Source organism: Otolemur garnettii, unplaced genomic scaffold (assembly GCF_000181295.1).
Source record: "Otolemur garnettii isolate 467f Iridium unplaced genomic scaffold, OtoGar3 scaffold00006, whole genome shotgun sequence".
Taxonomy (NCBI): Eukaryota; Metazoa; Chordata; class Mammalia; order Primates; family Galagidae; genus Otolemur; species Otolemur garnettii.
Window position 1 is genome coordinate 19,893,131 of NW_003852401.1, and position 19,885 is coordinate 19,913,015.

Below are 19,885 nucleotides of genomic sequence, written 5' to 3' on the forward strand. Positions count from 1 at the left end.
ACCTATTGCACAGGGATTTTATTCAGTTCCCATTCATAACAGGGATTCTATTCCCAGTTCCCTTGGGCATACAACCAAGAATTATCAGACAACAGAGGAGAAGCCCATTAGAAAATAAACACCAAAACAAACAAGAAAGGATTTAAAAAAAAAAAAACCTTGTAGAAGAGAGCAATTATGTAGAGAAAAAAAAGTTCTTTGAAAGTATCATTAATGTCTTTAGAGAGACAGGAACTGACATTGTAACTATATACCCGGAGGAGGATTAAAAAAAATTCTCAGCTGGGCACGGTGGTTCATGCCTGTAATCCCAGCACTTTGGGAGGCCAAGGCAGGTGGATCACCTAAGCTCACAGGTTCAAGACAAGCCTCAGCCAAAGCAAGACCACCATCTCCAAAAATAGCCAGGCACTGTGGCAAGCACCTGTAGTCCCAGCTACTCGGGAAGCTGAGGCAAGAGAATTCCTTAAACCCAGGAGTTTGAGATTACTATAAGCTGTGATACCACCGTACTCTACTGAGGGTGACAAAGTGAAACTCTGTCTCAAAACAAACAAACAAACAAAATAAACCTTGGTACATGAATTAATTCTTATAAATTAAAAATATGACACCATAAAAGACAAACTCTGTAGAAAGAACAGAAGATAAAATAAATTTTTAGAAAGTGGGGGTGGGGGAAACAAAATAAAAAGAAACAAAATAAGAGTACAAAGAAACTAAAAGGACTAATCTAAAAGTTGCAGTATTTAAATGTTAAAAGTATCAGAAAAAGAAAACAGAAGGAAGAAAATCATCAAATAAATATTTAAAAAACTAAAGGGTGCTCTACTACAATGGGTAAAAAAGTGACCCAGGGAAGGACCATTATTAGGAAACTTTAGAATATGAGGAAAGGAACCTATAAATTTCAAGAAAAAAAAAATTGGTTACATAGAGAATATCAGGAATAACAATGCTTCTGAATTTCTCATCAACATTGCTGGAAATGAGAAAGTAATGATGCGATACCATCAAAATTATAAAGGCAAATAATTTCCAGCACAGATTTTCTAAACTCAAAGTACCAAACAAGTCATAACATAAAAACATTCAGACACACAGGTCTCAGAACTTTATGTCCCTTGATGTCATTACCTTTTTCTAAGGAAGCTGTGGATACGCACCACCAGGGATAACATAAAGGAAAGAGGAGATGCAAGCCAAGAGGTGAGTAAGGAATGGTGAGGACGGCTGGAAACAGGGACGTAGGGATCCCAGCCGTGTTGCTGACAGAGATGCCGTTCAGATCAGAGTAGGGCAGCAAGATTCTCAAAGGGCATAAAACTGATAAACACATCCTGATGTGTCAACTGTAAATACTGTTTACAGGAATTGACTATTTTTATATAACCTAAAACACACATGCCTGCATATACAATTGCTATGTCAAAAATCTACCTCTGTAAAAAATAAAATCCTGTAAGAATGTCATCTCTGCTTTAAAATTTTAGCAGCTATTATCTGTGGTGCTACAGGAGAATCAGAAGAGAGTCCTGGATTAACACTTTCAAATCATATTCACGGGAAGCAGTTAGAAATCAATACACCCAAATACATGTCTAGGTGTGCCATACTCTCTGCTCTGTTCCCCAGTACCTTGCCAATAAGAAGGGAAGCACATGGCAAGGACATTAGAAAGAGAAAGAACAGGAGGAAGCAAGGGCCAAATGCCTGAAACAAGTCAAAGGCAGAACTCTACATTACTAAGTATGAAAGGCCGGATTTCTGTAAGCACTAACTTTGACAGCTGACATCCCTGACATTTCACTTTGATAATTTTGTTTTATTTTTATTGTGAAGGTACATCCTCATTTTTTCAAATGCACATTTTGGCTTATGATTATCTTTCAAATTTTTGTTAGAGCAATTTTTGTGGAACCATGAACAAGTCAAAAACTCATGTTATTTTTTAATATGAGCTCCATCGTGGAACCAATACAGTGCAGGCACCTGGAGGTATGAATGAAACGCTTGAGAAGGATGTCACTGAAGAACACACAGTATGTCTATGGTTTCAGAAGTTTCATTCTGGTGATTTTAACACTGCAAATGAGCCAAATATGCAAGCTGAAACCAAGGAGGATAATGATGAGCTATAGTGGAAGTGAATCTATCTCAACCTGTGTGTGAATTAGCAGCAAGGTTTAACCTTACTATTCCAACAATATTGCACCATTTGAAACAAACTGGAGGACAGATAGGTTACTCATGAATTACATTAGCATCAGCAGAGAAATCCCCTGGAAGCTTTCCTTTCTTATCCACAAACTACTTCTACACTGTATTGCTATGTGTGATGAAAAATGGATTATTTTGACAATCCCAAGCATTCGGCACAATGGCTGGAAAAAGATGATGGGCTAAAACACAGTCCAAAATCGAACACTTATCCAAAAAAAGCTAATAGTGCCTGGTGGTTCAGGGCTGGTATTATCCACTATGGCTTCATGAAACCTGGTCATGAAGACATCCATTACAGTGGATGTCTACTGCAACAAATCGGATGAAACGAAGAAGATGCTTATGATTAAGCAGTTAATATTGGCCAACAGAGATAGGCCAATCCCCTTACAAGACAATGCTCAACCACTTGTCACACAAACACTGCTCAAACTACAGAAGATGACCAGTGCAGACCTTGTACCAACTGACTACCACTTCTTCCAGGCTTCAGACCACTTCTCAAAAGGAAAAATATTCAATTCTCAACAACCAGCAGAAAACACGTTTCAACAGTTTAATTGCCACTCACTCTCCAGGCTTCTTCACTGCTGCCATGACACAAGCTGCCATTAAGATGGCAAGACTGTATCAATTGTTCAGGTGCACAATTTGATTAATTGTACTGCTTCTTGTTTAAGATATAACAACCTGAATTTCTGACTCAAAATTGGACATTTATATGTAATGACCTGAATATTTCTTTCCACTCCGAAGTTGCAAGATGTCTTTCCGTAGGCCCCAAACCACTAAAGACTCCTGGTTGTACCATGCAGAGAAATGGTGTCTAGCAACATCTTCAACAAGATTGCTTTCAACATGCAATGTTCATGCTCCAGATGAAATAATGGTTATGTTTCTGGACCCCATCTTAGAGAACAGCAACCTGTTTATCTTACGGTCTTTGGCAATAACTTCAGGGGAAGTTGGTAAAATCTCACAAGTTTGCAGGAGAATCCTTCTATGCCCTGCTCCCACGGAGATGACAGCAAACTCCGTTCAGTGGGCCTCTATTCAAAAGAAAATTTCTATAGTTTTCAAACGGCCCAAAGGCTGTTTTTTATAGTTAAGTTCTTACCAGTCTCTGAAAACTAAAGGGGGCTCGGTGCCCGTGGCTCAAGTGGCTAAGGCTCCAGCCACATGTACCTGAGCTGGCAGGTTTGAATCTAGCCTGGGCCTGCCAAACAATGACGGCTGCAACCAAAAACAGCTGGGCATTGCGGCAGTCGCCTGTAGTCCCAGCTACTTGGAGGTAGAGGCAGGAGAATCACTTGAGCCCAGGAGTTGGAGGTTGCTGTGAGCTGTGATGTCACAGCACTCTACCCAGGGCGGCAGCTTGAGGCTCTGTCTCAAAAAAAAAAAAAAAAAAACTAAAGGGGAAAATCACTTCACGCAATAATAGCTAATGTTGCTAACCTTCTTTCAATCTTCTTTGACTGCAAACTATGTGCCAAGACCTCTCACGTTTTCATTTCCCCTCATAATCCCAGTTTACAGATGAGAATCAGAGGGGTTAATAATCTGCATGGCCAAGTTGCCTGAGTAGAGGATATAGGATTTAAGCAGTTTTAACCAGAGCCTGCACATTCCAGCTCAAAGTTTAGAGGCTTCTTACAACTACATGATCTAAAGGACGATAGAGATGACTGCAGGGAACCTCTGACACTGAGACTAATCAATGAATCTAATACATGCCTGGATAAAACTGTGCTGGTACCTATATCTGAACATAAGCTTGTGTAAGAAAATGACATCTTGAATGTGGGACCACACCTAAACTATATGACAGTGATTTATTTTTAAATAATAACAAATACATAAAGGTTCTCACTTTATACAAAAGGCAGTTTATAACACTTTTGGCAGATTTTTAAATCTCCCTCCCTTCTGAGGGAATAAGTAATCTAACTTATACTAAAATGTGGAACAAACAAAAGTACCTGTAATTTCTGAGCTCTTTCTTTCCAGCAAAACAAAGAATAATTAAATCCATTGTTTTACAATAATGATGGTACCTGCCCAGAACTATAACCTCTCTGCCTTCAATCACTGTTGCCCAAGCATAACCGTATGGATTGCCTACAGCAGGCTAACAGCTGCCTGCCTCAGTTTGGCTTGAGTTTTTTGATATTGACCCAGTTGATGTTGGAATGAACAGGGTGACCTCTGGAACCTTAACCCCAGCTCACTCATTCAATTAAAAGATAGGTCAGTCATCACTATTCACACAAACAAGATCAGAAAAAATGGACCACACGGCAATGTAAGCTAGAAAATAAGATTATTCTCTCAAAATATTCTTTAATCATGAATTATATGAGGTTCTACTTATCTATCTAATAATGTGTTTAAAATGACTCCTCAGGAAAAATAAGTTCAAAACTGAAAATTTATGGGCTCCAATCAATTTCCGATTGCCTCATAGTTTTTCTCTCAACAGATAAAGAAAAATCCATAGTAACAAGATAACATTTCATGCATTTACACATTTTCTCCTATAGACATCTACAGCCTTCAGAAAGTATATTACTTGTAGTCATGCCCATCTGACATTTTCCATTTTACTCAAAAGATTTTATGGTTTGGTATTACAGCAATATACAAATTTGACAGCTTGCAATAGGATCTAGTCCCTGTAGCAAATCATTCTGACAGTTAAGTACTATACAGCTACTAATGTACTTTTTTTTTTACACTATGCTTATGTTAAAATCCTACGAAGTTGAAGACATGTATACATTGAAGTCCTGAAGAGCATTACCTTAATGATGCTGTAAAATTTACACTGGACTTATTAAATAACAGGACACCTTGCACCACATCACAATCACGCCATTTGTAACATCTCTTATTCCTCCTTTAGCGTACTTCACGATTCAAAACAAACTTTCCTTTAGCTGTGTTTTAATAATAAATTTGCTCATCATTGTCAATGTTTATTATTTTCTTAGAACTTCTCTTTGTCTTTAAAAATACTTGAACATGTGAATAAATCAGTACACAAGTTAATGTGGAACATAATGACTTTTCTGACTGCCTACACAACATTACTTTTTGTTCTTTTAACATGATGAAAGATAATCAATATGTCTTTATATTTCCCGAAATGCATTAACAGAGGCCTTGTCCAATACAACCTTGATTGCTTTAGAAAGAAAGCAAAGTTGCTCACTAACACTGCTGTAACATAACTAGGACTCCAGGTGATCTCACAGCACCAGAGGCAGACGCCATCTCGGTGCTTAGTAAATCTATTTTTAGTATTCAGTACATCTGATAATATGAGTCAGTTAGCAAGAGAACATGTGCCTTCGAAGAAATAGGAAGCCTGATTGTATTTCTTCCCCTTGATTCAACTCTTCAGATGGAATACCACAGTGAAACCACTCTATTTTCAGAATTGATGTACCTTTCAAAACTATAATCTTTGGCTTTCAGGTTCACTATTATTTGCCTTCAGGTACAAATTTTAAACTGTATAGAGGCTTCTAAGCAGAATAGTATGGTCTCAGCCAGATGCTGAAAGGCTTGTAGCTCAGTCATCATTTCAGTGTAAATTCCTTTTCAAAATAATGTTCTTCACTCAGAACACTTGTGGCTGTGTTTGGTTTCACTTGTCAAATACAAATCGGAGGTCATTGAATGCCTGGGGGCAACTCCAACTATTCCGATATTCATTTCTCCCTCTACTTGCGGTTGCAGAAATAGGGTTTCAAATGCAAAAATCCTAGAATGTCAAAAATATAGAAACCAAAAGCACTGTGCTACCCCAAAGTCAAGATGGACGGATCTGGGATCAAGGACTAATATTGCCCTTTTCATGCAATGACAGCAATCGAAATGGACATCATCTGCAATTAAATATTTAAATATCTTGTAGTAGTTCTATTTGAAAACTTTAAATAAGAAGAATGTTTAAAACTAACAGTTGTATTTAGGATCTGTTGTATTTAAGAAATCTTTCTAAATTTTTCTTAAAACTGGGTGGCGGCTGTGGCTCAAAGGAGTAGGGCACGGGCTCCATATGCCAGAGGTGGTAGGTTCAAACTCAGTCTCAGCCAAAAACAATTGCAAAAAAAAAAAATTTTTTTTTTTTCTTAAAACCTGCAAACCCAATTTAAAAAAAAAAAAACAAAAAGCCTGCAAACCTCCCATCCTGGTTGTTTTTACAAAAATTCCACAGATCTTTATCTGATTCAATCTGTAAAAAGTGATTGATGAATGCAATGAACATTCATGATTAAGTATCTAAAAACTACCAGAAATTCATACTTTTTCTTTTTATTCTTTTTTCTGTTTTTTTAAACCCTTCCCTTAAATTTTACAATCAAATCTTTGGACTGTTGTGGTGTACTGAGATCCCACTGCCTTCTTTCTGTGTGATCACACTATAAACACTACATTTGTCCTCTCTAAAGTTCTGTCCTTAATTCTGCTTCCTAATTATTTTTATACATTTTTTTATTGTGAAAACAAAAACAAGGTATCTAACTTAAGATATCCTTTATATCTCTACTTTTTTTCTTGTGCTTTCATCTTTGTACAATTTTGTTATTCTTCCAGAGATACAGTCATGACAGTCAAACACACCAGAGAAAATAAGACCAATAAAAAGAAGAAAAGGAAAAGATGATGAATAAATGCTAAAATCTATACCACTTTGGGAAATTCTTTTCTTTTTGTCCTCAAGCACACCAATCACCTGTCACTGGCATTCCCTAAGCACACTCAGGTGGGGAGCATGAAGCACCCTCAGATCCTGCCGATTCTCTGTCTGACCAGGTGCCAGCACTCTGGTATTTTCTAGATGAAAAGAGAAGGTGTTGCAGGACACAGGGAAGGCGTTTACAGTGGCAGGAGTTTCCATAAGGATAATTTCTCTCATATGGAAAAGACATTCATAAGCAAAGGTGAAACAAATCACTACATCATACAAAAGCTGCATTAAATAGCAAAAAGCTGACAGAGACCACTGGATATGACCTTTCTTAATCCATTGAGGTAAACTTCTGCCATTTCTTCCCTATAACAGAAAAACTCCATTTAATAAACTGATACTTTCTGATAATAACCTATAGCATTTTTTCAGCTAGGGTAGAAATTATTTTAATAACAACTAACCTATAAAAAGTTGAAAGGAAATAAAAGGAAAGGAAAGAAAGAAAAAAACTTAATTGGATGGAGACCATGATGGCCAAATATATTTCTGAATTAATTTTTTTAAATTAATGAGTTATTAAAGTATTCAAAATTAGCCACAGAAATAAAAAAAAAAGAATGTCTTGAAATAAGTTGTATCATCATTGCTGCACATTTAATTATATGATGAGTACAGATTACACCTTTGTGTGACATTGCCAAGGTGCTTAGATGAGGAAATGGGTCTTCATAGGCTCACACCATTTTAGAATCAACATAATCCATCAAAAAGCACCAAAACCCTTGTTTTCCACTTGCTGTCTCTCTTTAAAAACTGACAATTATATGGACGAGCAAAATTCTGCTCAGGTAAACAATTGCTATATCCTCCCTAAAATTCTCACTGCACAAATAATTTAACAAAAGGGCTTTCCTAAAGCTATACATTGAACCTTTGAATAAAAGGCTAACAGTATTACCAAAATATTCAAATACTTCTGCATAAATTCCACTACTCCATATTCTAGAAAAACTGTTAATAATGAGCATTTTAAAAATAGACAGCTTTCCTAATTGGAAAGACATTTTAAACTCATGTTAGCACACCAGTCATTCTTTCAGCCTCTTGCAGTCACTCGCTATTTACCAGGGTGGCTTATTGCTTATTCAGAAAAACTCTTAACTTGCCCCAAAGGAAAATAGCTCTTTGTCTACGGCTAAATGAAAAACTGAACTAAAACACTGTTCTTTGGAATTTGAATGCATCACAAGAAGCACTTTCTTTTTGCCCTACTCCCCTCCCTTGGGTTACAATGAACATCCCGGTGTGCAAAACACACACACAGCCATGTGGACAGGGCTCTGATTAGGCATTAGAGAAGACAGCTGGTGGGTTAAGAGTAACATACTGAGAAACTGGTGTGGCAGCACCACCTAGTGGCTACTGTGGAGAAACTCATAGTCGCCTTTGCCCCTCCTTCAGGGATGAACAGCTTGTCCACTCTTGTTTGAACTCACCAGGGTCCCAAGATCAGCACTCTCAGCCAACAGGACAGGCAAGTGCCGTATGTGTTTCCTAAGCTCTCTGAAATACTGCTATGCTCTATGATTTAATCATATGTCTCCTGTTATGCAAGGAAGGAAAGCAATGCCTCATTTTAGAGCAGCATGCAGAGATGTGTGAATTCTCTACCATTACATTTACAGGACAAACCGTGAAAAGACGCAACCCATTTATTAGTGTCTAATCAGAGTCCTCCAATCACAATCATTTTAAGCACAAATAATGAATGATTATCTGTCTTTTATTCATTCTGAAAGTATTTGCTCAGTGTGTGCAAACAACACATCAGAGAATTTTAATCTTTAGTGAAACTTGGTTAACATTTAACTTGGTTTATCTATTAAGAACAGGTAATGTAAACATACGGTAATGTAACATACATAATGTTAACACACCAAGCCAGGCGTGGTGGCTCACACCTGTAATCCTAGCACTCTGGGAGGCTGACAGAGGAGGTTTACTTGAGCTCAAGAGTTCCAGACCAGTCTGAGCAAAAGCAAAAAATAAAAAAATTAGCTGGGCATGGTGGTGCACAGTTGTTGTCTCAGTTACTCTGGAGACTGAGGCAGAAGGATCATCCAAGCCAAGGAGTTTGAGGTTAGGGTCAGCTAATGACACCCCTACACTCTAGCTAGGCAACAGAGTGAGACTCTGTCCCCAAAAAGAAATATCAAAAAAATACTAAATCAGATTATATATTAATTATTCAGTAGCTAATACATCTATGTTGCCAACTTTATTACTTTATTGACAAATAGGAAATTTGAACAACTGGTACAAATAATGGCCTAGAATTGTTTTTAAAAACATTAAAGAATTTCTGTTCTGTCAATCTCCAGTTCTTTCTTTTTTTTTTGCAGTTTTTGGCCGGGGCTGGGTTTGAACCCACCACCTCCGGCATATGGGGCCGGTGCCCTACTCCTCTGAGCCACAGTGCCACCTAATCTCCAGTTCTTTCAATCAAGATATCCTCTATCTAAACATGACAAAAATGAACATTTTTTCTTTATGTGTATGCCTTCTCTGTATACCTGTGGGTTCTCAAATGAGAATGATTTTGCCTCTCATGGGTATTTGGCAATGTCTGTTTGGTCAGTTGGAATCCTAAGAGCCACATGACAGTCCCCCACAATAAAGAAGAGTCTAAGGTAAAATGTCAACAATACCAAGGTAGAGAAATCATGATCTAGACTGTAAGATGCTAGAGGACAAAAACGAAATCTTATTCAAAAGTGCATACTATTTGGAAAGATAGGTAATAACTGGTGAAATAATCGGACTCTCACATATAAAGAATCCTCACTATTCCTCACTTACATGAATAGAAAGAGAGGTAGACAGTCTAATATCCAGAAAAGGGACTCCTACAGTACCAGAAAAGAAACTGACACTAGCAGATTATTTACACACACACAACAGGCAGACTAAAATAACTTTCCTGGACTTACTTTAGCCCAGATGAAATACCACACAAAACGACTGCTCTGGTTTCCTACTGGCCATGTGTTTGTTAGATTACCACTCAAACTTCTGAAGAATGCTAACTCAGGGAAGTATATCCTTGGCCCTATGTGGAGCAGGGCACCCTATTTCCTGGAAAGATTCATTTCTCTCACCATAAAAGTGGCCATTTATAAATTTTATCATTCAAAGCCAGCCTTTCAGAGGCTGATTACCTACAACATCAGTAAAGACCAGATCCTGCACTGTAGTGGATTCACAAGGATGAGGTTTTTTTCTAGAAGATTCTTTGTGATAAAGAATCCAGACTTCCAGCTGGGCGTGGTGGCTCACAGGTTTAAGACCAGCTTGAACAAGAGTGAGACCCCACCTCTAAAAAAGCCGGGCGTTGTGGTGGGCATCTGTAGTCCCAGCTACTTGGGAGACTGAGGCAAGAGAATTGCTTGAGCTCAAGAGTTTGCGGTTGCTGTGAGCTGTGACGCCACAGCACTGTACCAAGGGTGACAAAGTGAGACTCAAAAAATCCAAACTTCTAATCAATGCTCTCTTTCAAACTATTACAGAATTTTGGAGTGATCTTTTCCTCCAAAATGAAGTTTCTTCTTGTATTCTCCCACTAAAGATAACCACTATGAGCATTTTGATAAATATCATTCCCAGAAACATACATAATAATCAGAAAAACATCTGGGTATAGCCTGCTATTTTCATCCAAATATGTATCCCAGATACCTGCTTATATCTGTGAGCATAGATCTAAGTTGTCATTTGCACAAACTTTAGGTGATTTTAAATCCAGACAAGACATATTGTTTTAAAGGTATCAATCATTTAAGAAACATTTCATAAGGAACAGTGTGATAGGCACCATCAAGACAAAAACCAGCATTGTGGAGAGAAGGATAATCTTTGCCATTTTCAGATGCATTTATCAGATTTCTAAACATAACATCCTGAGTAGGGTTAAAACACCCCATGCTGTCCTTCCCTGCTGTTCTCTCACAATGCCTTTGGGACTGCTGCAAGTAACACTAAATCATTAAGGAAGTATTCACAGACCAGAGCATCCAGGACACAGGCCCTGCAAATGCAATGACTGCTCCTTGTAAGGGCATCACACTGGTAACACAACAGAGCCCTCAGGAGAGAGAACCAAGGATGATTTTTTAAAATACAGTATTAGAATTTTTTACAAATACATATTATTTTTACAATCAGCATAGAATAAAATATTAGACATTTGTTAGCGTTTGTTGCATTAAATGTTAAATTCTTTAACATGTGGTGAGTGAACATTTTTTAAAATATCCTCTCATATAGTCCTAACTCTAGCGGATGTTTTGTTTCTTTGCGTCTTTTTAAAATTGGTAATAAGGGTATAAGGCTTCAAGCTTCTCAAAGTAAATGAAAGAGCTGCATTATTAAGACTTTGATAGTTGCTATGACTGTCTGATTTGTTCATTTCCGTCTCAGCTCACAAAACTTCAACTACCATATCCTGAGCGTCCTAGGCTCACCCACTCATGTCAGCCAACAGCAATTATTACTTCCATGAAAGGGCCCACATATTTTTTAGCACAGTGAAATTCTTGATGGAGCTATGATGGGAGACAATGGCGTTCACTTTCACTTCTCTGACGAGACAGTAGGCTAGGTTCCGAGTTCCCAAGAGACAGGCCCCAAAACATCACACCCCACTGTCCCCCACCCTCCAGGGAAGAGAGTAAGAAAACAAGTAACAGTCAGGAAGAGAGAGATACAGCAGCAGTGCCTGAAATGTTTACACTGGAAAGACCTTAAATCAAAACTATCAGGGAGTGAGGAAATCCTGGAGTTTTAACTCCACCTGTAAGCCACGCTTAGTATGTTAAGGTTATCCAGTTTAACTCTAGGGAACATTCTCACTAAATATGCAATATAGGAGCCTAAACCAATGATCTGATTGGCTCACAACTGAGCAGAACTACTTCAGAGCAGAAAGGTACTTCAGTGGTAAGGACATTAAAGGCAAATATTGTCAATGAAAACTACTCTTAACAAGGGAAACTAGTGAGAAAATTTTTAAGAGTGTTCCTGAGCAAGTCAGAAGACAACTGACCAGAGAATCTGGCATATTAAACGACTTGTATCTATTCATGAGAAAATTGGTAATAATAAAAGCATCTGTATTTCTCTGGAAGTCTCTTCTCGGTAAAGAGATGATGAAATTAGATTAGATATATTTTGCTAAGTCCAACCAAAGAGAGGCAAGACAGAACAAAACTAAATAATATAAAAAGTTGGACGGCTCAGGTCCATTCCTGACCAATCTCAGCAGATATACTATAACCTGAAAGTTTGCATTAATCTAGGAAATGAGTTAATCCTTTCCCTAATTTCAAATAGAATTTGAGGACAGTTATATGCAGACTTACATTATAACAGGAAAAGAATTAGTAAGAATAAACAACTTTAGGCTAAAGGAAAATAATGGCAGATAATAAAACAAAGCTAGGAGGAAAATATATCTTGGGAACGGGCGCATTAATAGGAAAATTCAGAACTTGAAATCAACACTAATTTATGAGGTAAAAAAGAAGCTTTGCCACTCACCAATTTTAACCTCTGTAAAGGTATTCTGCCTACATCTATTTGTGTCCTTTCAGGGACATTAGTGAATCGAACTTCTGGGACCGCAACGGCGCACATGACATGGGCCCACCTACAGGAGAGGAGACATTAAACATAAACAAAAATGCCCTGAACTTACAGACCTTTGTATTCAGCCTGGCCATGGCAATTCTCATGGGTGGGAGATGCAGACAAGAAAAAAAGCCAAAAGCCTAAATCCATCACAAACAAATTCTGAACAGTAAACCTTTGGATGATACCTGGACAGATTCGGCACCACGCCTGTCCAACACTGTGACCTGCAGAACTGGGTAAAGAACAAGGACTCGATCCTCTTACCTACAGATATTTCTCTACATTTGACCTGCAAATACTGAAATGAAGTTTCTGATTTCATTTGATGCTGAAATGTGCATGTGTCTAATGAACTTAACCAAACCAATATGTGGCAAATGATTACTTCAGATACCAAAAGGTATAAACTGGGTACAGAAAATAACCTTTTCATATAGGACAAATATTAAGAGCCAAATTGGTTCAAATAGCATGAGTTTTCAAAAAGAACTAATCCTGATAAGTCTTTAAATTGCTTATCACTATAATCCTACTACGATCAAAGAAACTGAGAGACAAGGAGAAATGGAATTTAGCTTGTTCCCCGGCTTCCTGCTTCATACCTAGTATCTCCTTTCACATTCTGAATTCTTCCACAAGAATGACAACTTCCCATTAACACTACTAAGTGTCCTATAAATGTTATATTCCCAACTTAATATAAAGACTCATGAGGTTTGAAGAGATCTTGAAAGAATTGTCAAATCCCTCAACCTATTTTTAAGCCAAAGCATATTTACTTCACTCAAACATTAGACTCCATCCTGTCTTTCAAGACCATAGGAAGAGAGGACAAGTACCAACTGCACCAGGGCATTCTTTCCTATCTAAATAAGTACCACCATGCCACTGGAGAACACAAATTCTGTTTGTTCTAGCCCAAGGGAGAAGAGAATTTCTTATCACTTCTGTCTTTATGGGAACCACGCAAACCATCTCCTAGTCTGCAGAGCCTGTGCAACATCCAGAACAGGGAAGACTTTTTAGTATGGTGCCAATCAGACCAACTAGGACTATGAAAGATGATCTTAAATTAAGCAAAACTGCAGGTGTGCAGAATAAATTTTATCAAAGTAAAAACAATAAATGCCTTTACTCTTCCTTCTAAGCAATCATAAATGTATGCACATGTACATATACAATTATGCTATCTCCATTATTACATTGGACCAGGAGTCCTAATTCCAGTGCCTGTGGGGCCAGGTGGGATGTAAGCAAATATGCATAGCATGGTGACCTGGGGATTGCCCCACAGAGGTTGGGCTCTCAACCCAATTTGTCATTATTGCCTTACAGAGACACATAATTGTTTTTCAACTAAAGATGAGAATCTGGATATTTATATCAAAATCTCTATTTTTCTATTTGGGATTAAATTTATAAAATATGTGGGTCAAACAAATCATAGGTTGGAGCTGGATCTGTGTTGGTTCAGTGTCAGACCGCAACCTCTGCTTAACCATGTTGACACATCCCTATTCCAAAGGACCCTGCAATATGCTTTGGCCCCATTTTTAATATTACAAGCTGTATGTGAAAATAAAAATTCATGCAAAATAGCCATAAAAAACAAAATCACTTCCCTTTATGTTCATTTATGACTCTCTTTCAAGACTCTCTTCATATTCTCCACCTGTCTGCTTTAAATCTTAATATCAACATTTTCAACCTACCTTTTGTAATTTAGTACACACATATTCTGGTTAATGTGCTGGTGTTACAAGTACTGGTTTTGTTTAATGTCATGACCATGATTGATTTAATTTGTCTGAAGATAACAGTTTCACTTTTTCAGGCATACTCCACTTTTATTAGATTAATAGGATAATTCTAATAAATGCCAGGATTCTAATAGCACCTGGATGGTATGAGCTGCTTACATTTCAAAAAGTCTATTAGTAAAAGAAGGGTTATTCTTGGTAGTATCAAAAACAAAGAAGAGAAACCAAGACTTGGAATATTCCAGCCCAGCACAGATGACAGAGCTGTCACCAGCAGTCTCTGAAGCCCAGACAGAATCCCAATCTCAGATCTGGATAGCACAAGCTCTGGAACCACGTACACCATGAGAGATAAAGCTAACTGTCACCCAGAAGAGACACTTAATGCATTACTTACTTATTGTTCTCAGTTTGCTTAAGAGCACCTCCTCTCAAATTGCAGAGACAGCATTCCTAGGAGGAAAAGAAAACACACCACACAATCATCAGAGAACAAAAGTCATTACCATTCATCTAAAAATACTCCAAGAGAATCAGTCAATAAAATAAAGCAGCAAAGAGTCAAATAAATAATAAATAAAAATACTCCAAGAAAATCTGATTTTTTATTTTAACATTGACATTATCAGGAATTACATAGGCATATCTATGAGAAGTTAAAAAAGGGAAAAGAAAAAGAAGAGGGGAGGTTAGGGTACAGCATTACACCCCCAAATGTTCTGGTATCTATATGTCCCCCAGAGGGAACCATCATGACACTGGTATCATTTTAAATTGCAAACATCGCTGGAGGAGAGTTGTAACACAGAGAACTTGGCAGGTGGGGTAGGTGTATGCTAGAATCCTAGGACAGAGAATGCACATACTACTGTGTTCCTCTGTGCTCTAGGAATCCACCTGAAGAAGAGAGTTGGGCAGGCTATTTTGTGATAGAAGGGTAGACAAGAGACTATTTTTAAAAGATAATCTTTCTACCAAACTATTATTTGGGTCTTATGCCTTCTGTGTTGGAAAACCTGTTCTGATCAACTCAGGCTAACCAGCCTGAGACAACATCACCATGAAATACTTTCCTGTATCCTCCCCATGGGAGTTTGCCTTTTTAGCACTTTTGTGTGTGTTAGCTTAGCATATAAATTTCAACCCCAGATGACTCTGATTCCTATAAACATGATTTGGTTAGTAACTTCTCATTACACCCCCATGACAAAGTCTAGGCCAGATAGCAGTGTGTTGCCTTCTCTTGACCAAGATTTATTTATTTTTATTGAAAACCTAAGAAACATTTTTATTTTTAACTTGAAGCTTGTCCTCCCAATTTACAACACTAAGCCATTCTTTTAAACAGTTATAGGTTATGTGGGTATTTTTCTCTAAAAATTTTATACATAAAATTTCTTTACCCTGTCCTCCAAGGCAACATCCCTTAAGAATTTTGCCTAGTTTTACTAGAAACTCCCCTATTTTATCTACCATTATAGTGTCAAACTTCACCTTTTATTTTTCTAAGGAGAATGATACAAAAACAACTGGGAAGAATCCACATATCTGTATAGCTCTTATTACACAGTAAAAACTACAAGCAACCAGAAATACTCAATTTTTTGTGTGTGTCTGAAGTCTCTGTACATCTATATGAAACTTCCCAGATTTAAAGTAGCAAAAAGTGTCTTGTGATATGAATCCACTATACACCAAGCTCAATGGAGAATTTCCTCCATCCATACCACATATGCTAGAGGCCATTGGAATAACTGGTTTTGGTGAAGCACACCAAGAAAGTAAAATTGTATAATCCAAATATTAAACGTGAGGGGAGGGGGAAGATGGTGACTGGAGCCAGCTTTCAACGGAAGCTCCCATCCAGAGGGAGAAATAATGGCCAGAAAGAACCCAATAAAGCTAAAGGTCGGGAGCTGAGCTGAGAGAGAAGATTGATAAATGAACATCATCTCTGCTGAGGCAAGCTGTGACTCCAGGGAAGCAAATTTCAGATACAAAACTCATTCCAAAGAGTGTGAGTGTCTATCCCTTCCCCCAGAGAGTGGGAGATCTCTACAAGCTGTGGGATCTCTACAAACAAGCAGTGAACTAAAGATATCTCGTCTCACCCCACAGGAGAGACTCACTGGAAGCTGCAACTCCTTCTCCAGAGAGACCCTGATGTAAGCTTAGGCATTCTCTTGCCTGGCATGAAAGTTGAACAATTATTTTCCCTGCCATTTTGAACTCCCAGTCCACCCTTACCCCATCACCTAGCGGTCAAGAAGCCCAACCCCTGCAGAAACTGGAATGTCCACGGTTCTTTGCAAGGACCTGGCATTGCATGGGCTGTGGCAGCACAGCTGCATTGAAACACTAAATCCAGTACCAGTGCAGAAAGACACAGGGGGGAGGGTGTCTGGTCTGGCTCTGCAAAAGTGCAGAGGCTCAGGACCCACACTGAGGCGCAGGAGCCTCTGGGAGGTGCCTCCCATGCAGCATCAGTGATAGTAGAGTGATCCTACCAGGGTCAAATTTCAGAGAGATACCTCCCCAATTCTGTGGCCTGCCAGAGGGATCCAGACCTCACCCTGGAGGGGTACTAGAGAAGTAGTGGGGATGGGACAGAGACACTGTCTCTGAGGGAGAAAACATTCACTGCTTTGTTAACCTCTGGTTTGGAACAAACTCAGGAGGAACACTCACCAGTTTCCATTGAGCACCTGGGGTAGTGAGGCTTCAGTTCCCCCTGCTGGCTGGTGGCAGAGTATGGCGGCCTGGCCAAGGAGGAATTGACTCCCCTTTGAGTCTGGCAGGCACAAATCCCTGGTGCATTTGCTCATTGGGAACTGGGCCAAAGCTCCACTGGGTTACCAGTGACTGGGTGTGACAGAGGTGCAAGGTCGGAAAGGAGGCACCAGCCCCCCTGGACTAACTTTTCTGCTAGGTGGGCCTTTTTGACTCCACAGAGCACCAGAGAGTCACATTTGAGCTACAAGTGAACCCCTGCTGTTTAGTTGCTGGAGACCTTTTGAACTCCCCTACTTAATCTGCATTTGTGCTGACCAGGACAATTGGTTTGAACTCTTGACTCTTGGGTGGGGCCAATCACCCAAGGACCCTCCAAGGTTGTATCCTGGTTTTGTTGTAATGGGAGGGTCTGATTCTCCTCTTCCAATTGTTGCCTGTGTAGGGAAGGGTGTCTTAGTTGCTTGAATTTCTCCATACCTGAGATTTTAGTTGCCTGAATTTCTCCATACCTGAGATTTCAGCCCAAAGCCACTGATTCACCAGGATTGGACAGAAACTATCTAGCCCCATCACACCAAGCAGGTCTCCAGAATCTCAGGCTGCAGTACTTAAGGGGACATTTTTTAAAGCTGTAGGGGAAAAGCCACAGTCATCAGTCACAGCTCTTTGGGAAAGGGCTGTTTAATTACAACTCCAGGAGCCCTCAATCCAATTTCATCTTACTAGCACATCTAGCCAAACAATGAAAAACAATCATGGGGAAGAATCAGCGGAAAAACTCTGGCAACATGAATACTCAGAGTGGATCAACTCCTCCAAGGAACAACAAAGGAGATGCAACAGAAGATCCCATTCATAAACAAATGGCTATGATGTCAGAAATTGAGTTCAGAATATGGATGGCAAATAAGATTAACATAATGGAAGTAAAGGTGGAATTAAAAATTCAAGGAGTAATTCAAAAGTTGTCTCAAGAATTCAATGAATTCAAAGACAAAATCTCCAAAGATTTACTCACAATGACATAAGAAATTTCAGCCCTCAAAGAGCTGAGAAATACAGTAAAGTCCCTCAGTAACAGAATGGAGCAAGCAGAAGACAGAATCTCCAACATTGAAGACAAAGCTTTTGAAGACTCCCAAATGCTCAAAGAGGAAGCAAATAGGAAGAGAGCAAAAACGGATCATTCCCTGAGAGAGTTGTGGAACCACTCCAAAAGAGCAAATATTCACCTTATAGGAATTCTCCTGAAGAAGAATAGGATGATCCTAAAGGCACAGATGCTCTATTCCAAGATATGATCAAGGACAACTTCCCAAGCATGGCAAGAGATACTGAAATTCAGACAGCAGTTTTAGAACCCCAGCACGACTCAGTCCAAAGAAAGCATCTCCTAGACCAGTGGTTCTCAACCTTTCTAATGCTACAGCCCTTTAATACAGTTCCTGTGGGTTGCGACCCACAAGTTGAGAACAGCCGTACTAGACACATGATAATCAACTTCAAATTAATAAGAAGGAGAAAATTCTGCAAGCAGCCAGACGTAAGAAAATCATAACCTACAAGGGGAAGAATTAGAACGACTGTAGATCTCTCTGCTGAAACTCGTCAAGCCAGAAGAGGATGGTCATCAACCTTCAATCTCCTAAAACAAAACAACTTTCAGCCCAAGATCATATATCCAGCTAAACTGAGTTCCATTTGTAATGGAGAAATCAAATACTTTAATAACATACACATGCTGAAGAAATTTGCCATAACTAAACCAGCTCTCCAGGATATTCTCAGACGCATCCTCTACAGTGACCAGCACAATGCTCTACCACCAAAGTAAACTCACTCAGAAATTTTTAATCAAAACCCAACTTCCATAGTGACAGAAGGATTAAAAACGTCCACTGGACTTTTGAAAAACTTGACACCCCAAATACTACCAGGCTTATCAATTCTCTCAATTAATGTGGATGATTTAAAGTGACCTCTAAAGAGGCACAAGTTGGGTGACTGGACATATGAACTCAGACCAGATATCTGCTACATACAAGAATCTCGTTTTATCTTAAAGGATAAAAATAGATGCAGGGTGAAGGGATGCTATAATTCAGGCAAATGGAAATAGAAAAAAAGCAGGGGTTGCAATTTTATTCACAGATATAATAGACCTTAAACCAACTAAGGTAAGGAAAGATAAGGATGGTCACTTCATATTTGTTAAGGGAAACTCTCAACATGAAGAGATTTCAATTAACATTTATGCACCCAACCAGAATGCTCCTCAATTTATAAGGGAGACTCTAACAGACACGAAAAATTTGGTATCTTCCATTACCATAATAGTCGGAGATTTTAACACCCTTTCGCAGTGTTGGATAGATCATCCAATAAGAAACTAAACAAAGAAATTTTGTACTTAAACTTGACAACAAATGGACTTAACAGACATTTACAGAACATTTCATCCTAACAAAACTGCCCATGGAATATCCTCCAAAATTGATCACATCTTAGGTCACAAGTCTAAACTCAGCAAATTGAGAAAAACAGAAATTATTCCTTCTGGGCAGTGCCTGTGGCTCAGTGGGAAGGGCGCCAGCACCATATACCAAGGGTGATGAGTTCAACCCAGCCCTGGCCAAACTGCAACAAAAAAATAGCCGGGTGTTGTGGCAGACACCTATAGTCCCACCTATGTGGGAGGCTGAGGTAAGAGAATTGCCTAAACCCAGGAGTTATAGGTCGCTGTGAGCTGTGTGATGCCACGGCACTCTACCAAGGGTGATAA

The 19,885-nt window shown here is 38.8% G+C and overlaps 1 protein-coding gene across 4 annotated transcripts in view; it reads right to left on the reverse strand.

Annotated features, from left to right (window-relative positions):
* Positions 1 to 19,885, reverse strand: part of KDM4C (lysine demethylase 4C) — a 424,788-nt gene that overhangs the window by 113,399 nt on the left and 291,504 nt on the right. For 3 of the 4 annotated variants that reach the window (XM_003782886.2, XM_023507997.1, XM_023507998.1), the window contains 2 exons: positions 14,768 to 14,823; positions 12,518 to 12,626 (listed from right to left, as the gene is read on the reverse strand). In XM_003782886.2, coding sequence (XP_003782934.1) covers positions 12,518 to 12,626; positions 14,768 to 14,823 — 165 coding nt within the window. The remainder of the gene's footprint in view (positions 1 to 12,517; positions 12,627 to 14,767; positions 14,824 to 19,885) is intronic. The other variant, XR_002771056.1, reaches the window with a different exon arrangement.